The 23,947-nt window shown below is 32.6% G+C and overlaps 1 protein-coding gene and 1 long non-coding RNA gene across 2 annotated transcripts; one reads left to right on the top strand and one right to left on the bottom strand.

The window, feature by feature from the left end:
- The first annotated feature begins 151 nt into the window (after positions 1-151).
- Positions 152-573, top strand: LOC132723663 (uncharacterized). Its single transcript, XR_009624778.1, has 2 exons — positions 152-388; positions 427-573. It is a non-coding gene; the product is annotated as an uncharacterized LOC132723663 (long non-coding RNA).
- Positions 382-19,922, bottom strand: LOC132723662 (sorting nexin-24-like). The gene is made up of 6 exons (XM_060708421.1): positions 19,790-19,922; positions 9,216-9,404; positions 8,118-8,197; positions 4,018-4,109; positions 3,135-3,206; positions 382-571 (listed from the first exon to the last, which is right to left on the bottom strand). The coding sequence occupies exons 1-6, from the start codon at positions 19,847-19,849 to the stop codon at positions 558-560; spliced, it is 507 nt and encodes a 168-aa protein (XP_060564404.1). The 5' UTR covers positions 19,850-19,922; the 3' UTR covers positions 382-557.
- Positions 19,923-23,947: the final 4,025 nt, after the last annotated feature.

Raw genomic sequence — 23,947 nt, 5'->3', positions numbered from 1 at the left:
ACAAGTTATTACATTTTGTATTTTGGAGGAAATCTTACCATTAAGTTAATTTTCAGTTAAAATAAATTACTTTGTTTATCATTCCTTACCACTATACAAGCAAAATTAGTACACCCACTCTTTGAACACAATCATAGTTTATATCAATTCATATCCCAAAGATATGTGTGAAGTTTCAAAAGAATACTTTCAGTGGATTTTAAGAGGCAGGTTGATAACCTTATAAACTTAACCAAGTATGAATTTGATGCTGACAAGCTTCGGACTGCTGACTTTATTATTTTAATAGTCCAGCTAAATATGCAGTTTAGTTTAAAACACAGTGCAGTATGGCTTAAGTCAATATCAAAGAATCAGAAAATATAATTGAAACTCTATAGACTTAAATGTATGTTATAACATAATTGAAATTCTATCAACTTAAAGTATATGTTATAACAGAGCTGCTGTAAGTTATTAAATGTCACATGATCTGGTACATATTTTGATTGAAGTCAACACTGTCTCTACAAACATATCTGCCAATAAATTAAATTCCCTTGTCCAACTTCAGCCTGTCATCTGACCAATCCTGAAATAATAGAAATAACAATTTAAAGATACATTATGCTCCAATTTGAAACTTGAAAATTCTGATAATTGCTAAATAGTCTCTATGTTATACAGTCTCAATAACATCTTTTGAGTACAAACAAGGGACATATTTTGCAATTTAAACTCTACATACTTTAGGTAAGCATAGATGGAAGACCTAGTCATTAAAAAAAACCTGGCAGGTTTTTAAAGGATCAAATTAACTTGACCATTTATAGGGAATGCAACCTCCCATACATTGTTTGCTCATTCTCTTATTCAACTTAGAAATATTCAGTAAAAAAATTCTAGATTTTCTAGAAATTTCTGCAATAGAAATATTTAAGCCAAAAATAAGCATATTGCATCTGTAAGAATATGTGATATAACTGCTTGAGTGCATCTATAAGAATATGTGATATAACTGCTTGAGTGCATCTGTAAGAATATGTGATATAACTGCTTGAGTGCATCTGTAAGAATATGTGATATAACTGCTTGTATAGCCTTTATCTATGTAATTAAATACGGGACTTATAGTAATCAGAAAACTTTACTTTAACATATTGTTTGACAATACTTACACGAAACTACTTATTATTCTTGAGGTATTTTTTGTAGTTTCCATGGAATTATTACTATCAAAATATGCAATTTAATGCTACCTACAGGCTGTCCAGCACCCTCTGACAAAAAATTAGGGCAAATTTTAGGGAAATTTTTAAGAAATTTTAGGGCTAAAATTAGGAATTTTAGGGTAAGTGAAAGAAATTTTAGGGCTAAAATTTGGAATTTTATAACTAAATTATGGCCCCAAAAGACCATGATTTGGGCTCAACTTTGCATATTTGATACAAAAGTAAGTAACTCACAAATAATGCTCTAGTTTCAGATATAACAAAAGTGTCTACCAGTGTTCCATAGTCAGCTGTGAATAAATAGATTCACTGGTCAACTGCCTTTAACTGCCTACTATGAATAAGAGCTGAAAAACTTAACTACATTAAAACATAACTAGAATGAAAACATTTTTAAGTTATGAGTATCCCAGAACAACCAATATTCAATTAGTTAAGCTGTTATTTGCCAATAGTAAATAGAAAGAGAAATTATGCTTTAAATTTATTATAGCTATAAATGCATAAAAAATTTATCAACAATTATTCATTTTAAGATTGGTACAGTTTGAACAAGTCTTGATCTTTCTTAAAAAACAATAAAAACAATATGACCCACTCAAGTCATTCCCATGAATATTCTTATTTAAATTCAAACAGCAGGGTATTCACCACTAAAGAATTTGTTAAAAATAAATTAGGGCTACTAAAAATTGTAGAAATTTCACAACAGAGTCAATCTATGCAATGATTTTTAACAGTGTTTTTTTTTTCCAAATTTAATAAAAACATACACTTAATGTTATAACATATTTACAGTACATTGCATTGGTATAACTAATGTTAATGTGTACAAAAAGGGCAGCTGAAGGGGTCACTTCTTACTTCTTAGTACGCTAATTGGGGTGCAAAATGGTAAAAGCATCCAATCATTAAAGCCAGTTTACCTTTCCCACTTTATAATATTACCAAATATGGAAACTTGTCTAGATCTGCCAGCTGATATCACTTACAAAAGATCTATTCTGCAGTCATCACTTGAAAATAACTTGATTACAAATTAAGATTTTATCAAAAAGGTCCCCTACATAAAGTCTGATGAAATTTTGTGGTACATCATAAATAGTTGCTTTAAATACACCTAAGACTGAGGTAAATGGTAAAACTCTGAAGTAAATCAAAAATATAACTTGCTTGGAAATTTTTTTATCTCTATTTTAAACAAGTGACCATTTTGAGATAGTCAAAGTCGGATAATTTTCATTGTTCCATTTAAAACAAACAGTTTCTTATTATTTTTCTGAAAATATCTGGCAATAAATCAAGTATGACATTTCTGCAGAAGTTGAAGTAAATACAACAAGTGACTTTATGCAATTTAGTCAGGTATGACATCAGCGCCATTGACTGTGTTAAAATTTAGGTTGTGATTGAAAAATGGTTGTTTCGGGATATGTTATAACAAAAGATAAAAAAATAGGAATTTCAGTGAAAAAATAGGGCATTTTTAGGAATTCCCTTTGAATTTTTCATTTTTTTAGGAATTTTAGCCAAACTGAAAAAAATTAGGATTTTTTAGGAATTTTAGGGACGCTGGACAGCCTGTACCTAGTACATGCATGTTTTGGTAATGCTGTATGTTAAATAAGATATGAGTATTAGTGCAGTAGTTCTGTATTTCCCAAAATCACAGATTTTAATCCTTGATGAAATGAAATATTCATTTTTAATTCATAATTCAATCATTTTATTAATTTCTCCCTAAAATATTTACAGTAAAAGTGAAGAGGTGGGTAATCTGTTTAATATCTGGGTCTTTTTTTCCATCTTCTTTGCTGATGGATAAGAAGACATTGCAAGTGGTAAGTGACAAAGATGTATATGAAGAAATGGTGGGTTGTAAGAAACAAAGATGCATTGTTTTCATTTTTTTATCTTACGTACCTAGATAATCTTCCTGGTGGAATGAATAAAGGCCATTTTGTACACCCTGAGACACAATATCTGGTAAAATACCTGAAAATAAAATACACAGAAATGAATTACTCTCTGTGTGAAACATTCTGACTCAATTAAAAAGTATACATAAACACATGTGTTTGTACAACAATTAAAACAAATAATTATAACAACAAATAGCAATTATTTTTTATTGGAATTGCAACTGTTTCATACACAAACAATTATCGTGGCTAGTAAAAAGTTCAACTACTAAATTTGTCAAAGAAACTAGGGAGACTATTTCAGAAAACTTACACATGCTGTGAAAAGTGACCTTTTTGTAGAAAAGCATCAATTATTGAGACCCTAAATGACTGAGAGCAAAGAAAAGCCAGTAGGAACATTGTTTACGATAGATAAATTGAAATTAAGAATATAGAACAGTTTTATATTACGAGACAAACTAATATATTTAAGTAATTTTTGTTTCTAGTTTTGTAATGTTTTATGTCACATCAACACATAGGTCATGTGGCATTATTTCAGGCATGACGGGCAACTGAGTAGAACCACCATCATTCCGTAAGCTAGCTGGATAGCTTCCTCACATGGATGAATCCAAATCCCTGTCAGGATTCGAACCCACAGCAGTTAGGGACAAGTGATTTAAAGTCAACGACCTAAATTACTCGGCAACAGATGCCCCTTACTGTATTAAGTTACAATCATGAATGTGATAAGAATTCACTGGTATCAAATAAATGTTCTCTTATTAAATTAAGAGAACATTTATTTGATACCAGTGAATTCTTATCACATTCATGATTGTAATTTCAAAATTGAAAAACTAATTAGGAATGACAATAATCAAAACAAGAATAAATACTTCTGTAATTTTCTTGAAGAAAAGAGTCTTTGATAAATCCCACCATGGGCTGATGACTCACTGCCGGTTCTGATAGACCTACATCCAGTGAACTGTAAATCAAAGTAAAACATTAATATACCATTGCTTTCTTGTAACGAATAAAACAATTTTGTATATTGTTTGTATCATGAACTTGGCCTCCTAGGTTTCAGAAATACCTGTTATAATTTCATTGCAATTGTTTCTGTCATGGACACAGTTGAAAGTCTTTTTACCTATATTCCATACAAACAGAGACCCCTAGGGCTATGATTTATAAAACATTTGTTGTCACATATACACAATGCTATTTCAATATTTATATAATCAATATCTTAACCATATGTCTGTTTCATATCAATTGAGTATATACATGTATCTCTTAAGTCTTAATGATTTCTGCAACAGAAAAAGATAGAAAAAGTGGACAGGGACCATCAACAGGACACTTTTTGAACATTTTTCCATATAGTTTTCACAATTTTAAAGGTAGATACTTGGAAATTTAACACAGTAAAGCTAGGTTCTTCTTGAAATCGATGAGCTAGTTTGTTTATATCTTTGAGGCCTCTGCAGGGGGTATCAAAATTTCTTAAATTGTCCTTATTACAGGTAACCAGGTGTCCGGACAAATCTATAATTCTTTAATATAATTCAGATAATGGCTTTACATTGATTCTCCACTAAACATTCAAATTAGGCTGTAAGTAAAAGTGAATAATTGACATTTGCGCATAGTTACCCAGACACATTTTTTAGTTGGTACAACTCATGTATAACATTGAACACATACTGGTTCTTTTAACATTTCACCAAAAAACTTGTAATATTTTCTGAAATTAAGTTACCTGCAAGAATTCGAAATTTGTACAAAAACAGATACGTTACCATTTTCCCAATTGCTTTCAGAGACTAGATAGTAATAATTAGCATGAATATACACGATTTAGAAATTAATTATCATTCTTTCAGCATTATAGCACCAGTATATATTACAAAATATTATGCATTAATATGCGTTTTAAAAAAAATCTACGTCTAAGAATAGCTTGTGAACTTAAGCTGATGAAAATGTTACTTATTAATCAGACTTGTTTATTCCAAATACATGAGTTACTTATAAAAGCATTTTAGGTCAATAAAAATACTGATGTTCCATACTTATCTATTGACACAATGTAGCTCGGATTTACTTAACAGTATAAATTTATTCCGCTCAGTGGAAACAAATATTAAATCATAGTAACGTATCTGTTTCACAGTTCTTCTATGTACAAAATAATGAAAAACCCTGAACACATAGATAGATATCCATAAAGTTTTTTAAACAACTGACCAATAAATAATATGTCTGAACCAGTACTTTTAATATTAAACAGAACACACAATATCATTTAAAGTTTTTTTTAAGGTTTTATTGTTTTATGTGTAGCTTCAAATAGTCAAATAACATTGTGACTTTAAGAAACAGATTGAACTTAACAAGAACATTTGAATAAAGACACTCATCTATTAAATGTGTAGCAGCTAGATTAATGTGAGTGTTTCTGACATAGACTAGTGTGAATTGACATTCTGTTGTCTTTTTGGTTCATCTGCTGTTCAATTGTCTTTATTTTTTCTATATACGTTTTCTTTATATACTGGTACAATCTCGATCCTTGATTTTGTCAAACTTCGTGATATGAGTTAGCCTACATGTATATCCTTATATACATTTTAACAAAATTATATCAGAAACAATGGTACTGCTTAAAGAAAACCAACTTAGTATAATAATCAATACATATATATGTGCACCTCCAAGATTTTGAGCTATATCCAATTAGTCCATCCCTACCATAGACAGAAAATCTTGTTGGACCCTGACTAAAATTTAGAAACTAACGGGCATTCATTTAAAAATACATTAATATGTTTTTTTTTCATAAAGTTACAGGGCTGTTATATATTGCCTAACCATATATTACTTATTTAAACCAAAGTTTTGTTGAAGATTTAGTTATATATATTAAACAGTACTCAAATCTCATTCGAAACAGATACGTTACTATGATAAACAGATACGTTACCAGAAGTTATACAGTCCTCTACATTTTATTTTAACACAAATTTTGCAAACCAAAAAGATTTCAACATATATTTATTCCAGGGAATAAAACAGTAAATCTTTATATGTTTCTTTCCTGTTTTTCAACATTTTATTTTCTAGAAAACTCAACTAATCCTTGAATTTCAAATTCCTGATTCACTTTTTTAGTTTTCCAATAAAATCGAGATCAAAGCATCATTTATTGGCTACACGTACGTTATGCTGTGATTTTTTACATGAAACCATTTCAAAATTGAGCAAAATCGGCAATTAAGATTCAAACAATAAATATTGGTAACGTATCTGTTGGTAACGTATCTGTTGGTCAAAAAACTAAAATATATCAGATATACACACATGTTTGCCAAATATATTGAAATATTAAGTTTTGTAAAGTACATATTTGAATAATGCATAAATGCGAATCTGCTTTTAAGTACTGGTAATAGTAAATATTTCTCAGTGGGATATCATGGTAACGTATCTGTTTCACTTTAAAGTATAATCCAAATTGCCTCATCATTGCAAAGGCATTGTGGTTCTAGCATGTATATTGTCGTCAAAATTATTTTTGAATAATGAAATATGATAAAACTTGAGTTCAATAGCAAACTATTAATATGTTACAAGTTCATATTACTCTTACTCAGGTTTACCTGAAGTTTGGTAACGTATCTGTTCAATATATGAGGGACATGCATTTCAGCTGGTAACTTTTTTTCAAATTCACTATAGAAAACAATAAAAATCGCTCACTTAGACATTTAAACTAAAACTTAATACTAAAGCAGTTTTTCTTCAACACATGTTTCAGGTGAAAATATGTAAAACCAACAGTTATATGGGACCCAAGCCTGGGGACATTACATAAATGGTTATACAGTACCTTTGCATGATAATATTTTCGTATAAATCCAACAGACTAAGTCATTAATTTGAATGTTTTACATACTTGACTATGTAATGAAGCAATGGAATGCCCAAAAAGTATTTTTCAACTGCAGTGCAACAAAATATACTCGAGGGACAGAATATTTTCTAATTTGCACGTTTAGTGGAGAATCAATGATTAGTTTTATTTTTTTATTTTTAACCTAAAATATAGTATTCCAGCAGCATATTCTGAAAATTTGATTATTTATTTGTTAATTCTGAAAATGATTAAAGCTAGTAAAAGAGATCTGGTATTTTACACTTGACGACAAAATTTTCAACTATTAAGATTAAAACTATTAAGATTAAATCAATTTAATCAATTAATCTTATAAGAAATATGCACAACTTATTGATATTAGAGTGGCTGATTGATTGACAGCCATTGATCAAAGACAATAACTAAATCAAGTGTTTATGGGCCCGTCCGGGTTTGATAGTCGTCTGGTTTTGGTGGCCTCCGACCAGTAGTATTCAAAATAACATGAAAAGGTATAATAATTTTAATGACAAAGCAAAGGTAAAATATTATCTAAAATGCCTTCAGATTTCAACAACTCAATAAATTGTGGTAAAAACACCAAAATGTTTTCATAATACTTACACCATTTTATGCTTTTTGTACGCATTTTCATTATGAGATAATCTTTACTTTTAACAAACTTTTACAGAGACTATAATGATATTATCTTGCCAATTTTAAGTGTAATAAGCTTTTTAACAATGTCTGATATTATTTACAAAAATATTGTTTTTGTTCCATAGAAATCAAGGCACAGTCAAATCATTAAATGAACACTAGTATTTGAATTGTGTTTGCACTACAAATTCTACCGACTTCATCTAGATCTACCAATTTCAAACTGAAATAACTTTGTTTAGTTTACAAACAACTGTGGCTTGCACCAATGCAGGATGCAATTTCTATAAGTTATACAGAGTGGAAGTCTACCAAATTTTCCTTTCAACAATGTCTTTGCACTTATTTTCATTTTTAAGACATTTAATAATCCCTTTCTAGACATACACATATTGTGAACAGAAATACACTTACTCAAAGCTTCCAGATCTAGGTAAATTTACTTCTAAAAATTTCAAGAAAGATCTTGGTATAGTTTCACCCTCTAACACACCCTGAAAAATACAACCATTTTGCAAACATCTTTAAATGACCTAAAAAATATATATAGGTGTATTGTATATAGAAATGTTGGTATATATCTATAATCTCTCAATTCAAAAGTTAATTGAGATACATGTATATACTAGTATATGATACATAAAGATGTATGACATATGAAGAAGTATCATATATACATATGTTTGATATACATGTATGTGTTTGATATATGCAGATGCATTTGATATACACCATACATGTGTATGATTTATACAGGTATATGATGTATTAATTATTATATATAAAATTGTTTCACATCTCATAAAATATAACCAATGCACTTTCAGCATTTGAACCACCAGATTGTCCAATAGAAATTGTTACTGGGTCAAATCTCATCAATATAGCCTCATTTTTCAGTCATTGAATTGTAGATTTTGAATTTACTGGTCCGAATTCCAGTTTTGAATTTATTCTACTAAATATTTAACTAAATTTTCTTACAATTTACACTGGCCCGAGCTAATTTTCACTGGCCATGGGCCACCGGGCCAGTGCTAAAATTGATGACTGATTTTTATTTCATGAGTCTAAAAGGTTCTTATCAAATCCATGTTGCATAATTATATAGCCTTGTTTTTAGAGTCTTTATCAAATCCTTATCGAAATTAAAGTACCAAAGATCTGTCAAAAAGTCAAAACATGGTGCTTTGAAATAAAGTGGTCATTATATTTTGATGAGTACAATACTGATCCTATTGGGCTCTTACACAGCTGCAAATCCTATATCAGACTCAGTTAGAGCCTCATCAAATATAGTCTTGACAGATGTTTACTCATGCAATAGAATTCAGTTTTGTACTCAACAATGTATAACAATCTAGCTAATAGTGTATGAAATATACAGGTAACCGTATATTGTACAACTTACTTATCTAAAAGTTAAGAGTCCATAAAGAATAAATAAACGACTTAAGAAATATGCTATCAAAAACTAAAAGATACTAGTAACCCTGTACACTACTTTTTTACCTGGAGATAGGCCTCTAAAAGTACCCGTCTTTGTTCTACGATCTTCTGGTTAAACTTAAGAACTTTTTTGGGTGGGAATTCCGGGGTTTCTATAAGCTTCTTTAGCTGTTTGTGTAATTCCTCAAACTCTGAGTATCTCTTCTGTAGGGTATGACAGCTGCCACTTTGGAATACATCCACTCTGTATGCCTAGATTGGGATTAAATTAAAACAATATTTCATTAAAAATAAATATACAATAATTATAAGATATTATCCTGGTCTGAGTTACACACCCTGTAAATATTTTGGCCAGAAGTGTGTGATTTTTGTTACATACAACACAACAGTACTGTTTGTACAGGGACATTCAGTAGTATTAAATTATGTTCTGGGAGCTGAAGTACTTTGGGCTGCAAGATACTAAATTCCCTCAGATACTTCACCCTTACCCTTCCAATAAAGTACATTGTACATGTTGTAGCTCCCTTGTCAACATCGTATAATAGATTCTCATAAAAAAATTTTGTTCCTGTATATCAGATATCTGTCTTATGTGTGATATTTTATTTTACTCATTGGGTTTTTTAAAAGAAGACTTTTCAACTTTTTACTATTCACATATAGTTAAAAACAATGACATCTCTGGGGCGGGGCCAGTTTTGACCCTAGGGCTTTTATTTGAACAAACTTTGTAGACACTTACTAGAAGATGTTTCATGCTTAATATCTTAACTCTAGCTATTTGGGTTTTTTCCAAGTTTTTGCCATACACATATAAGGAAAATCAATGACCGCCGGGGCGGGGCCAATTTTGACCCCATGGCTTTTATTTGAACAAACTTTGTAGACACTCACTAGAAAATGTTTCATGCTTAATATCTAAACTCTAGCTATTTGGGTTCTTTAAAAGAAGATTTTTTAAGTTTTTCCTTATACACACACATAAGGAAAATCAATGACCCCCGGGGCGGGGCCAATTTTGACCCCAGGGCTTTTATTTGAATAAACTTTGTAGACACCCATTAGAACATGTTTCATGCTAAATATCTTAGCTCTAGCTCAAAAGAATTTTTTTAAGTTTTTACTATATGCATATAGGGAAAATCAATGACCCCCTGGGGCAGGGCCAATTTTGACCCCAGGGCTTTTATTTGAACAAACTTGGTAGACACTCATTAGAAGATGTTTCATGCTAAATATCTTAGCTCTAGCTCTTTGGGTTCTTTAAAAGAAGATTTATTAAGTTTTTATTATATGCATATAGGGAAAATCAATGACACCCTGGGGCGGGGCCAATTTTGACCCCAGGGCTTTTATTTGAATAAACTTGGTAGACACTCACTAGAAGATGTTTCATGCCAAATATCTAAGCTCTAGCTCTTTGGGTTTTTTAAAAGAAGATATTTAAAGTTTTTTCTTTCGGTTGCCATGGCAACCAGAGTTCTGCATGGAATTAAATTCTTTGAACAATTTTTAAAGGTGCCCAACAAAGGAACATTCCTGTGAAGTTTGGATGAAATTGGCTTGGTGGTTTATGAGGAGATGTCATTTAAAGTAAAAGTTTACGGACGGATGGACGACGGACGGACGAAAAGCGATCACAAAAGCTCACCCTGTCACTTTGTGACAGATGAGCTAACAAAAACATAAACACGGAAAAAGTGTGTGTTTTACTTTTAATTGAAAAAAAATAGGTTAAGGGCCACTCACTTTTAGAGCAAACTAGAGGATGCTTTTGTAAAAAAGCGCATGTCTCCCCCACTGCTGAGAATAACTGTGAATGGAAACAGGAATGGAAATGGAGAAATCCGGAAATGAGAAAATGACCAATGGTCACTGTGACCTTAACCTTTTGACCTACTGACCCCATAAACAAGAGGGATCATCTGCTCAATAAGACCAATCATCCTATGAAGTTTGAGGGTTGTAGGTCTAAAGGAACTCTAGTTTATCATCCGCGAAAGGAGAAATTAACAACGGTCGCTGTGACCTTGACCTTTGACCTACTGACCATTAAAAACAATAGGGATCATTTGATTAATAAGACCAATCATCCTATGAAGTTTGAGGGTTGTAGGTCAAAAGGAAACTCTAGTTATCATCCGGAAATGAGAAATTGACCAACGGTCACTGTGACCTTGACCTTTGACCTACTGACCCCCAAAAACAATAGGGATCATCTGCTCTATAAGACCAATCATCCTATGAAGTTTGAGGCTGTAGGTCAAAAGGAACTCTAGTTATCATCCGGAAACGAGAATTGACCAACGGTCACTGTGACCTTGACCTTTGAACTACTGACCCCAAAAACAATAGGGATCATCTGCTCAATAAGACCAATCATCCTATGAAGTTTGAGGTCTGTAGGTCTAAAGGAACTCTAGTTATCATCCGGAAACGAGAAATTGACCAACGGTCAGTGTGACCTTGACCTTTGACCTACTGACCCCAAAAACAATAGGGATCATCAGCTCTATAAGACCAATCATCCTATGAAGTTTGAGGGCTGTAGGTTTTTTTTTTTTTTTTTTTTTTTTTTTTTTTTTTTTTTTTTTTTTTTTTTTTTTTTTTTTTTTTTTTTTTTTTTTTTTTTTTTTTTTTTTTTTTTTTTTTTTTTTTTTTTTTTTATTTTTTTTTTTTTTTTTTTTTTTTTTTTTTTGTTTTTTTTTTTTTTTTTTTTTTTTTTTTTTTTTTTTTTTCAAAAGGAACTCTAGTTATCGTCCGGAAACGAAGAATGGACGGACTGACGGACTGACGGACGGACTGACGGACTGACGGACAGGGCAAAAACAATATGTCTCCCCCCGAGGTGGGGGAGACATAATTAGCAGAATTTTCAACTTAAGAAAAAATAGTAATCAAACATGAATTGAATCAGAAATAATTAAATTGGCATGCCTGAAATCAAATAGAACATTGGGTGAATTGTTGCAGCCCTGGTTATCATAATTTAGATAATGCAGAATTGCATTATTTAACTTGTGGCAGGTTCAAGTTTTGTGAATTCAAAGGTACAGAAAGTGGTTAACTTCAACATTGTCGTCTGAGTGGTGACTATTACAACACTAAAACACGACTGTAGATCAGTTCACACAGTCTTCAATTCAGCAGAACCCCTGGATTAGACAGTTGAATTAAAAAATTGAAAATTGTAGGCCGGGTAACTTATCTTATCTAATTGTAACAAGAGGGCCATGATGGCCCAAAGTCGCTCACCTGTATATAGGCCCCCCGGAGCGGGGCCAGTTTAAACCCCAGGGCTTTTATTTGAACAAACTTGGTTGACACCCATTAGAAGATGTTTCATGCTAAACATCTAAGGTCTAGCTTATTGGGTTTTCTAAAAGAAGATTTTTTATGTCTATATATATATACACTTAACAAATCTTATAAGTGTGCACATTTTATGTCCTTATAACTTTTTTGTGTATCAATATATTTTTCCAAAATTTTGTGTTCTGGCTAATGGCTGCATTTCCACACTTTTCATGTGCTCAAGCTTGTTTTTTTCAATTATGAGGTGCGTTCAACCATGAACGAACGAAATTCACACAATGCACGAAAAAAATTGTGAGAATGGGTGAAATAAAATTGCACATGATATTCTCGGATACGATAGAGATCAACATATCAGAAAAACACCACATAGGTAGATTATCTATACAACAGCGTGGCATAGCCCTAAGATTGGTCAACGCTGGTGTACACCAAACAGAGGTTGGTAACAATCATTTGTTTGAATAATTATTCTAATTCCTTTGCATTGTAAAAGCCGAAAATCATTTAAATTCTGTTTCTACCTACATTTAAGACGAACATTTTTATTTAGTTATTACTTGTCTGTGTCATTTGTAGGTTGCACCTCGCATGGTGTACACCGAAATACCATAAGAAGGCTAATCATTAAGAACACAGCAACTTCGTTGGTAACCTTCTTCACCGACCCCAAAATTATCTACAACGGTATGTAACATTGATGCGACGACAATGCCAGGTTGTAATACACAGTCAGAGTGGGCACACGCGATAAAAGGACATCATTTTGCAACATCGACTTTCGACAAACATTCACATTTTTTAAAAATACATCTTAAATTTGTATCTTGAATGAAGAATACTGAATAAAAATGATAACATGTCTCTTTTCTGCATTTATTGAAAATTTCAGCATGATCGAACAAATATTGATACACCTATGAAACCATTTATACATGCACACTTATAAGATTTGTTAAGTGTATATATAAATATATTATGTATATACATATTATATATATATACAGTATATATATATATATATATATATTATATATATATATATATATATATATATATATATATATATATATATATATGTGTGTGTGTATGTTATGATATATATATACATACACAATATTGGTTCCTTACATATATATATATACATACATATATATATATTAAGATATATATATATAATATATATAATATATATAATATGTATATATATATATATATATATATATAATATGTATATATATATATATGTATGTATATATATAATATGTATATATCTAAAAAAAAAGTCGAGCTAATGAATGACCCCGGGGCGGGCCAATTTTGACCCCAGGCTTATTTGAATGAACATGGTAGACATCCATTAGAACATGTTTCATGCTAAATATCTTTAGCTCTAGCTCTTTGGGTTCTTTCAAAGAAAATTTTTTTAGTTTTACTATATGCATATAGGGAAAATCAATGACCCCCTGGGGCGGGGCCAATTTTGACCCCAGGGCTTTTATTTGAACAAACTTGGTAGACACCCATTAGAAGATGTTTTATGCTAAATATCTTAGCTCTAGCTCTTTGGGTTCTTTAAAAGAAGATTTTTTAAGTTTTTACATATACATATAAGGAAAATCAATGACCCCCAGGGCGGGGCCGATTTTTAATTCTAGGAACAAAATTTGAACAACTTTGGTTTTGGATCTATAGATGATACCATAGACCAAATATCAAAGCTCTAGGCCATTTACTTTCAGACCATAAATTTTTCAAGTTTTCACTATATGTATATAATGAAAAATCAATGACCCCCGAGGGCGGGGCCAATTTTGACCCGAGGGCCATTATTTGAACAATTTTGGTAAAGGTCTACCACACAATGTTTCATGCCAAATATCTTACCTGTAGCCTTTGCCAATTCAGAGAAGAAGATTTTTTATGTTTTTACTATATACATATTTAGAAAAAACTTATGACCCCCCGGGGTGGGGCCAATTTTGACACTAGGGACCAAAATTTGTACAACTTTGGTATTGGACCTTCAGATGATACCATAGACCAAATATCAAAGCTCTAGGCCATTTACTTTCAGACCAGAAGATTTTTCAAGTTTTCACTATACATGTATGTATGTAATAAAAATCAATGAACCCCGGGGCGGGACCAATTTTGACCCTAGGGCCATTATTTCAACAATCTTGATAGAGGTCTACTACACAATGTTTTCATGCAAATATCTAATCTGTAGCCTTTGCCAAATCAGAGAAAAAGATTTTTTAGATTTTACTATATACATATAAGGAAAAACCTATGACCCCGGGGCGGCAGCCAATTTTTGACACTAGGGACAAAATTTGAACAACTTTTTGGTAGAGGACCCATAGATGATACCATATACCAAAAATCAAAGCTCTAGGCCATTTACTTTCAGACCAGAAGATTTTTCAAGTTTTCACTATATGTATGTAATGAAAATCAATGACCCCCCAGGGCGGGGCCAATTTTGACCCTAGGGCCATTATTTGAACAATCTTGATAGAGGTCTACTACACAATGTTTCATGCCAAATATCTAATCTGTAGCCTTTGCCAAATCAGAGAAGAAGATTTTTTTAGATTTACCTATAGACATATAAGGAAAAACCTATGACCCCCCGGGGCGGGGCAAATTTTGACACTAGGGACAAATTTGAACAACTTTGGTAGAGGACCCATAGATGATACCATATACCAAAAATCAAAGCTCTGGCCCATGTACTTTCAGACAAGAAGATTTTTTTAATTTTGTGTTTTTTGAAATCCTTTTCTGGCCCTGTGACCTACATATGCAACAGACCGGAACCATTTGAACAACTTTGAAAGGGGACGCACCCAGGATCATTTCTGCAAAGTTTGGTTGATGTGCAGTCATTGGTTTCAGAGGAGATGTTGTTTATGTGAAAAGTTGACGACGCACGACGCACGACGACGGACACAGGGCGATCACAATAGCTCACCCTGAGCATTGCTCAGGTGAGCTAATACAACTAGAGGATGCTTTTGTAAAAAAGCGCATGTCTCCCCCACTGCTGAGAATAACTGTGAATGGAAACAGGAATGGAAATGGAGATAAAAGAACAGAGTATATAAAACCAGACAACTGATATATCACTGATATATCAATAATAGTTAAATGTCCTCACTGATAAGAACTCTAGTTATCATCCGGAAATGAGAAAATGACCAATGGTCACTGTGACCTTAACCTTTGACCTACTGACCCCATAAACAAGAGGGATCATCTGCTCAATAAGACCAATCATCCTATGAAGTTTGAGGGTTGTAGGTCTAAAGGAACTCTAGTTATCTTCCGGAAACGAGAAATTGACCAACGGTCACTGTGACCTTGACCTACTGACCCCAAAAACAATAGGGATCATCAGCTCTATAAGACCAATCATCCTCCTATGAAGTTTGAGGGGTTGTAGGTCAAAAGGAACTCTAGTTATCATCCGGAAACGAGAAAAATTGACCAACGGTCGCGTGACCTTGACCTTTGACCTACTGACCATTAAAACAATAGGGATCATTTGATAATAAGACCAATCATCCTATGAAGTTTGAGGGTTGTAGGTCAAAAGGAACTCTAGTTATCATCCGGAAATGAGAAATTGACCAACGGTCACTGTGACCTTGACCTTTGACCTACTGACCCCAAAAACAATAGGGATCATCTGCTCTATAAGACCAATCATCCTATGAAGTTTGAGGGCTGTAGGTCAAAAGGAACTCTAGTTATCATCCGGAAACGAGAAATTGACCAACGGTCACTGTGACCTTGACCTTTGAACTACTGACCCCAAAAACAATAGGGATCATCTGCTCAATAAGACCAATCATCCTATGAAGTTTGAGGTCTGTAGGTCTAAAGTAACTCTAGTTATCATCCGGAAACGAGAAATTGACCAACGGTCAGTGTGACCTTGACCTTTGACTACTGACCCCAAAAACAATAGGGATCATCAGCTCTATAAGACCAATCATCCTATGAAGTTTGAGGGCTGTAGGTCAAAAGGAACTCTAGTTATCATCCGGAAACGAGAAATTGACCAACGGTCACTGTGACCATGACCTTTGAACTACTGACCCCAAAAACAATAGGGATCATCTGCTCAATAAGACCATTCATCCTATGAAGTTTGAGAGCTTTAGGTCAAAAGGAACTCTAGTTATCGTCCGGAAACGAAGAATGGACGGACGGACTGACGGACGGACTGACAGATGGACAGGGCAAAAACAATATGTCTCCCCCAGTTTGAGGGTTGTAGGTCAAAAGGAACTCTAGTTATCATCCGGAAATGAGAAATTGACCAACGGTCACTGTGACCTTGACCTTTGACCTACTGACCCCAAAAACAATAGGGATCATCTGCTCTATAAAGACCAATCATCCTATGAAGTTTGAGGGCTGTAGGTCAAAAGGAACTCTAGTTATCATCCGGAAAACGAGAAATTGACCAACGGTAACTGTGACCTTGACCTTTGAACTACTGACCCCAAAAACAATAGGGATCATCTGCTTAATAAGACCAATCATCCTATGAAGTTTGAGGTCTGTAGGTCTAAAGGAACTCTAGTTATCATCCGGAAACGAGAAATTGACCAACGGTCAGTGTGACCTTGACCTTTGACCTACTGACCCCAAAAACAATAGGATCATCAGCTCTATAAGACCAATCATCCTATGAAGTTTGAGGCTGTAGGTCAAAAGGAACTCTAGTTATCATCCGGAAACGAGAAATTGACCAACGGTCAGTGTGACCTTGACCTACTGACCCCAAAAACAATAGGGATCATCAGCTCTATAAGACCAATCATCCTATGAAGTTTGAGGGCTGTAGGTCAAAAGGAACTCTAGTTATCATCCGGAAACGAGAAATTGACCAACGGTCACTGTGACCTTGACCTTTTGAACTACTGACCCCAAAAACAATAGGGATCATCTGCTCAAATAAGACCATTCATCCTATGAAGTTTGAGAGCTTTAGGTCAAAAGGAACTCTAGTTATCGTCCGGAAACGAAGAATGGACGGACGGACTGACGGACGGACTGACAGATGGACAGGGCAAAAAACAATATGTCTCCCCCAGTTTGAGGGCTGTAGGTCAAAAGGAACTCTAGTTATCATCCGGAAACGAGAAATTGACCAACGGTCAGTGTGACCTTGACCTTTGACCTACTGACCCCAAAAACAATAGGGATCATCAGCTCTATAAGACCAATCATCCTATGAAGTTTGAGGGCTGTAGGTCAAAAGGAACTCTAGTTATCATCCGGAAACGAGAAATTGACCAACGGTCACTGTGACCTTGACCTTTGAACTACTGACCCCAAAAACAATAGGGATCATCTGCTCAATAAGACCATTCATCCTATGAAGTTTGAGAGCTGTAGGTCAAAAGGAACTCTAGTTATCGTCCGGAAACGAAGAATGGACGGACGGACTGACGGACGGACGGACTGACGGACGGGGCAAAAACAATATGTCTCCCCCCGAGGCGGGGGAGACATAATAAGTTTACCATCCTTGCAATTTTCAGTTTGTTTATAGTGAACTCGAAGACCTGGCCTGCAAAGCGAGCTTTACTGTAATGCGAATACCTGCTAGATAGTGATGATTTTTTAACACTTTCGCCGGAAGTAATACAAAATTATAGGTTATGGTCTATTATGGGCAATCGCAACTTTTCGACTTACAACATTAGTATAAAAGCTGAGGAATTCTGATTGAAAATGGATGTGTAGACTGTAGACAGATCTCCTGCGCACTTCTATGTGAACCAAATTAAGACAGGGAACCAGAATAACAGAAGCAGTCCATAAAAAAACGAACAGCACTTTTAAAACCGAAAATGTAAAATAGATATGAATAAGTATTTTAACCCACTTTCCAGTTCATAGTTTTGCCTTATTTCACTCTTTATACAACTATATCCCCAGCAGAGCTATTTAAAAAGTGTCTTCTTACGTCTGTAAGAAGACACTTTTAAATAACAGTTACTTTCCACGTGGATTTAATACAGCGAGTTGAAATATACGGTGTTTTATAGATATAGAAGCAAGATTTTACATTATCTCAAGAAACTTTTCGCGCAATTCAATGTTGAATTTGTCTCATGCTCATACTTTCTCATACTTTAATCCTCTAGTGCGAATCAAAATATAAAAGTCTTCGCAACGATTAACCTCATGTCTGTCTCACGTGTAACTTATTTATAGTACAAGTATATATAGTATAAGTTCTTTGAAAAAAAATGTTAAATCACGCTATTTATCTATTAACAAGAATCAGTGCTCGACTATTCTCAGTCAAGAGCCTGAATAATGTAGATATAATGATATTTTCTTAGTTTAAAGGGGTCATAATAAGTTCTGTCAAAATTCACAATTACAATAGCTCTCCCTTTTTTTCGAATAGTCGAGCGTAAACAAGAAATTTAGTCAATCTTAAATCGTAACAGGTGATATTTTAACTGCCTCAAACAGGACACCATAGAAACCTACAGAAAGTTGTAGCGAACTTGACAGCGCAACTCATGAGTAAATTCAGTTTTTTATAGTTTTATATTTTCAATTGTGAACACACATTTAAATTCAATTAGATCTATTTATAATTAAATGTGTTTATTAATTTATCTGTTCTTTACACTTAAACGTCATATAAGTCAGATACAGTTACTCGTATTTTCTTCAAAAGTGTCTTCTTACAGACGTGAAGAAGAGTTTGCTAGGACAAACAACAATTTATCTTTGCCTCGGACAATATGTTGTTTATCCTAGCAAACTGTCTTCTTACGTCTGTAAGAAGACACTTTTGAAGAAAAACTCGTACTGTATCCATTACATAAAGAGCTCGCTTTGAAGTTTTGCCTTATTCATATTAATTTTAACCAATTTCCCTGTAACATAAGCTTGATAACATTGACATAATGTTCATCAAAAGCTAAACATTCATTATGACCGTTGTTAGTAGTATGACTCCGACAATAAATAGATATTATATCTAGTTTACCTTTAATACTGACAGCATACTGTAAAAAAAAACATTCTAAATTTGATAAATCTGCTTGACATAATTTCATTTTATCTTATTCACTCATACTCAACTAAGGGCTTAGTATTGATAATTTGACTTGCATCTTTACAATTCAAACATAAATCACCTAAATCATTAATTTTTGAATCAATTTGATCAGGAAATATTTTGCAAAATGACTCGCGTAAACACATGACAATACCAATTTAAACTTTTTCCACTTGCATGTACTCAAAAAGATTTATCAATACTCAACTGTATAACTATCACCATTTCCTTCCACTTTTTGATAACTTGGAATTGAAACCCGTATCATTTTAAAGGCAAAATACTCTAAAATGTCACACCCTAAAAAAGTGTAAACAAATGAGCGCGCTTGATTAGTCGTATGGAAGTTCTGATCTAAATCGAGTAAGTTGTTGTTGTTTGTTTTTTTTTTGTTTTTTGTTTTGTTTTTTTTTGTGTTAAAGATATTTCAATAATATAAAAAATTTCAAGATATAGAAGATAGATTTAGTAAACATTATAATTATGCAGTCAGAGAGCGAAGTGTTGCAAGAGCTAAACAAATATGTAATTAGAGAAACATTCTTTTGATGTACTTGCATGTCTACTGTTCCATGCACTGTCTTACTCGAATATAATGAAAGCGATCAGGAAACACCATTGTATCGAACTGTAGCCTTCAACCTAAGTACCTTATGTTAGCCATTTTCTTCTTCGGTATGTACTCACTGTTCTTGTGCACTGTGACGCTATCTGTTCTAACCAACATCCACATTATTTAGATTGCCATGAACATAAAAAATTTAAGTACATCCATGGTATGTGCATTTTTGAGAGAGCAATAAGGAAGTTCCATACAAAATATTACCTACTATATCCTTTTTTACCCATAATGTGATACATTACCTTTGAAACGTGTTAATTTTAAGAGGAATATATACCAGATATTTATATAAAACGTACAATTTGGTATACTCTGTTTGAAATCTTAAATAATTCAAGAAAATTTAGTTGAAATCTATCAACAAAATCTACATTTTAGATTCCTCAATCTTCCGAGCTGTGCAAAATAATGTAGAGAGCTTGTTTTATTTTGAATCGAGATTTTATATCTCATTACCAATGGTTTGTTCCTTTAGATCAATCAGTTCTTTCTCATCTCTTCTATTTCACTCTTTACTCCTGACTTCCGACCTCCACTGGGAAGTCGAGGGTCGGGTGTGCACCTGACACGGCCTATGGTGCTTCTCATCACAGGAAGACCTTATTGGATCTTCTCTGCCCAAGATCGTGCTCTGGTCGAGTCCAGGTCAATAATATAGAGTAGGCGGAGGCCACCAGTTCACACCAATCTGAAGTATTTTCTATTAAATACATGGTAAAAAACATTCAATTGACTTACAGAAATAGTTAAGCTTTCATTACCTATCTTCTTAAATTAAAGGGAACAAAACGCAACTATATATGTCAAGTGAGACTATCTCCCCTCATCTGTCAATGCACTTAATTTCAAGTATTTCTGGAATTTCTTTTTTTATTCCACTAATCACTGATCACTAAAATCTCCATTTATACATTGAAAATGATTCGCATGTTTACTAAAATTCTAAATTCATCAGTTAAATACGTTTCATGCACCATGATATTGTGCTTTATGTTTAAAAATGCTAAAATGACTATTGAAATCGTCAATTTAATACTACGCATTATTTATTATTATTATTATTATTATTTTATTTTTTATTATTATTATTACTATTATTATTATTATTATTATTATTTTTCTTCAACTTTAATTTCCGTTTTTCTTTAACACTAAACCTAACAATCTTAATTACATAGTCACTGTAAATTTTCTTTGTCCATCCAGCGACAACTTTTATTTCAATCGAATCGCATTGATAAAATAAAAAAAATACAATTCGTACAAAGAATGGAAATTGAAACACTATTTCTGAATGTTAGATCGGCTTAGAATTAGTCATAACAATATTTCGTATAATTTCTTTGTTTGTTGTATGTTCTTTTCCCAGTTATGTATGGGACCTTGTCACTGCTTATAATCTGTAATTTGCACTCGTTATTGCAGAATTTAACATTTTGTTATCTGTGTCTTCCAAATAAAGAGTATGTTCTGTTCTGTTCAGTTTGATGATAAAACTACTAAATAAAATGTCATTAAAAACAGATAAAATTTCACCACAGACTCCTGCATTTATATGGAACTAGATGATTAATTCATGTCTTGTCCGAAGAAAAACATAAAAAATTTTTTTGCTATGTTTATGATGTTGTAATTTTAAACCATTGCAACGTTTTATTTTGTAAATATTGACTTAAATTATATACACACCCACATTATTTGGTTGCAAGCAGATCCGTTGATTGCGGGTAGAACAGTTGTGTGCTTCATGTTTTTTGTATTTTCGAAGATCGAAGATCAGGAAATACAAAGCTGACATACAATCTCTGACACAGCGGTTAATGACAAACCTAACAACAAGTAGTTCTCAAAATATCTTAAAACTAGCGATTTAAAAGAAAGAGATATTTTTATTTTGTTACAAGTATCCAACAAATTACAACGCATTCAAATTTTAAAATTAGCGTTGGCTTATAGAATTGAAAGATTAAACAAGACTTACCTGTTGAAGTTTGATCTTAATTCTGTTGTGCCATTGGCTAGGAATTATATGAGGTAACACGTGGCCGCCAGACGCTTATCAGCCTCAGACTTCAAAGTGGAAAGTGTAGTCATGGAAATACTAATGTTAGGGTGGAAACAGAGTTCGGGTGGGCATATAATTCCTGGCCAATGACACAACAGAATTAAGATCAAACTTCAACAGGTAAGTCTTGTTTAATCTTTCAATTCTGTTGTGCCCATTGGCCAATCAGAATTATATGAGGTTTTAGAGTCCATGTCTACACTTGATATCAAATCTTGTAAACACAAAGGGAATGTAATTGTTTTGTATATGTAATCTATTAAGTTCTACTCTAGATCCAGTACATATGTGTCCATTATAGTAATACAACATAATAAAATTATTTTTATAATGAAATTACAATATGACAATAAACAATGTATGAAGTAATAAAATATTTTTAAATATGCTGGGATAGACATTACCGTATTCAGAGCCCACAGTGTGAGATCAACTGCTTGCAGTACAATAAAGGGTCATATCCCAATTGACACTATCTTAAGAACTGCGGGTTGGTCTAAAGAAAGTACATTTCGAAAATTTTATGACATTCCAGTAAAATGTTCTGGTGATTTTGGACAGGCTCTATTATCAAAAATAGGACAGTAAAAAACTTAAGTTTTTCAGAAGAGTGATTGATTGATTATTGATTGATTGACTGCATCAAATGTAGATCTAGACATACAAGATCTTAAACAAAACACATTAAGCTAGACGTAAAAAAGTTTAGATTTACTAATAAAACAATTATTTGAAAATGATCATATTGAATCATCTTTATAAAGATGAAAATACGGAAAAGGAATAATGATAGTAAATAAAGAATAGATGAAATAACTACAAATGCAGTTTTTTTTATATATACAATGTATAACAATACATATCGCAGAGTCTAAACAAAATATAAGTATCGCAGAAATTTTAAAATGCAGGTTTAAATCTGCTGTTTCGGTGCAACTTGAAATAGTTTGACGATAACTACTCTGTTAAATATAAATTGAAACAACATTGAATGTTATTTTAATGAATAACTTGAATAAATATTTGTTATCTTGAAGAGATGTTTTCTTGTCTGATGTCGTTTATGAACGATATTATTTATAATTCGGTAAATTTTAATTTATCTTTTTTATATTGGACTTGATTTAAAAATCAAAATGACGTTAGAATAGTGTTTTGGTGATATGTTTAGTTGTGTGTGTTCCTCAAATAATATTAAAATATAAATCCTGAAAACATGAAATACTGTATGTAAAGTCATGCAGGTTTTAACACTGACATAATAACGGAAAAACGAAATAATATGGAAATGGGAAACTAAAACTCTCACATGTACAATTTGTGTTTAACAATTTTTTTATAATCTTAATTTTCAGATTTTTAAATGAAATATTGATCAAGAAAAAAAAAAGAAAAATTGAAGTTTAGCAAATAGTCCATGTCATTGCGTTGTAATAGAATTTCAATGCAAACACATAAAATTTTAAAATTAGTTTGCTTTTGAAGACAAAGAAAAAATCAGAAATCCTTTCTTTCAGCAAAATAAATGATGTTTTGCTTAAGAAATACCACAGAATATAAATACATCAAACTTGGAATATGATTTACAAAACCATTTTAACCTTATTTACTGTCTAAGGGTACGTCTCCCAATTGCTGACAGTTGCTTTTTCGGAAAAAAAGATTGACGTCAGCTGTCA

Source organism: Ruditapes philippinarum, unplaced genomic scaffold, assembly GCF_026571515.1.
Source record: "Ruditapes philippinarum isolate M1 unplaced genomic scaffold, ASM2657151v2 ctg47_1_1_1_1, whole genome shotgun sequence".
Lineage (NCBI taxonomy): Eukaryota > Metazoa > Mollusca > Bivalvia > Venerida > Veneridae > Ruditapes > Ruditapes philippinarum.
Note: the sequence above shows the minus strand (reverse complement) of the source record. Positions and strands in the feature narration are given on the sequence as shown.

Coding starts and splice junctions, on each gene's coding strand:
- LOC132723662 (XM_060708421.1), bottom strand. CDS start 19,849: ATGATACGGGTTTCAATTCCAAGTTATCAAAAAGTGGAAGGAAATGGT. Junction 9,405..19,789: donor GAAATGGTGATAGTTATACA/GTTGAGTATTGA, acceptor ATCCCAATCTAG/GCATACAGAGTGGATGTATT. Junction 8,198..9,215: donor TTTTAGAGGCCTATCTCCAG/GTAAAAAAGTAG, acceptor TGTATTTTTCAG/GGTGTGTTAGAGGGTGAAAC.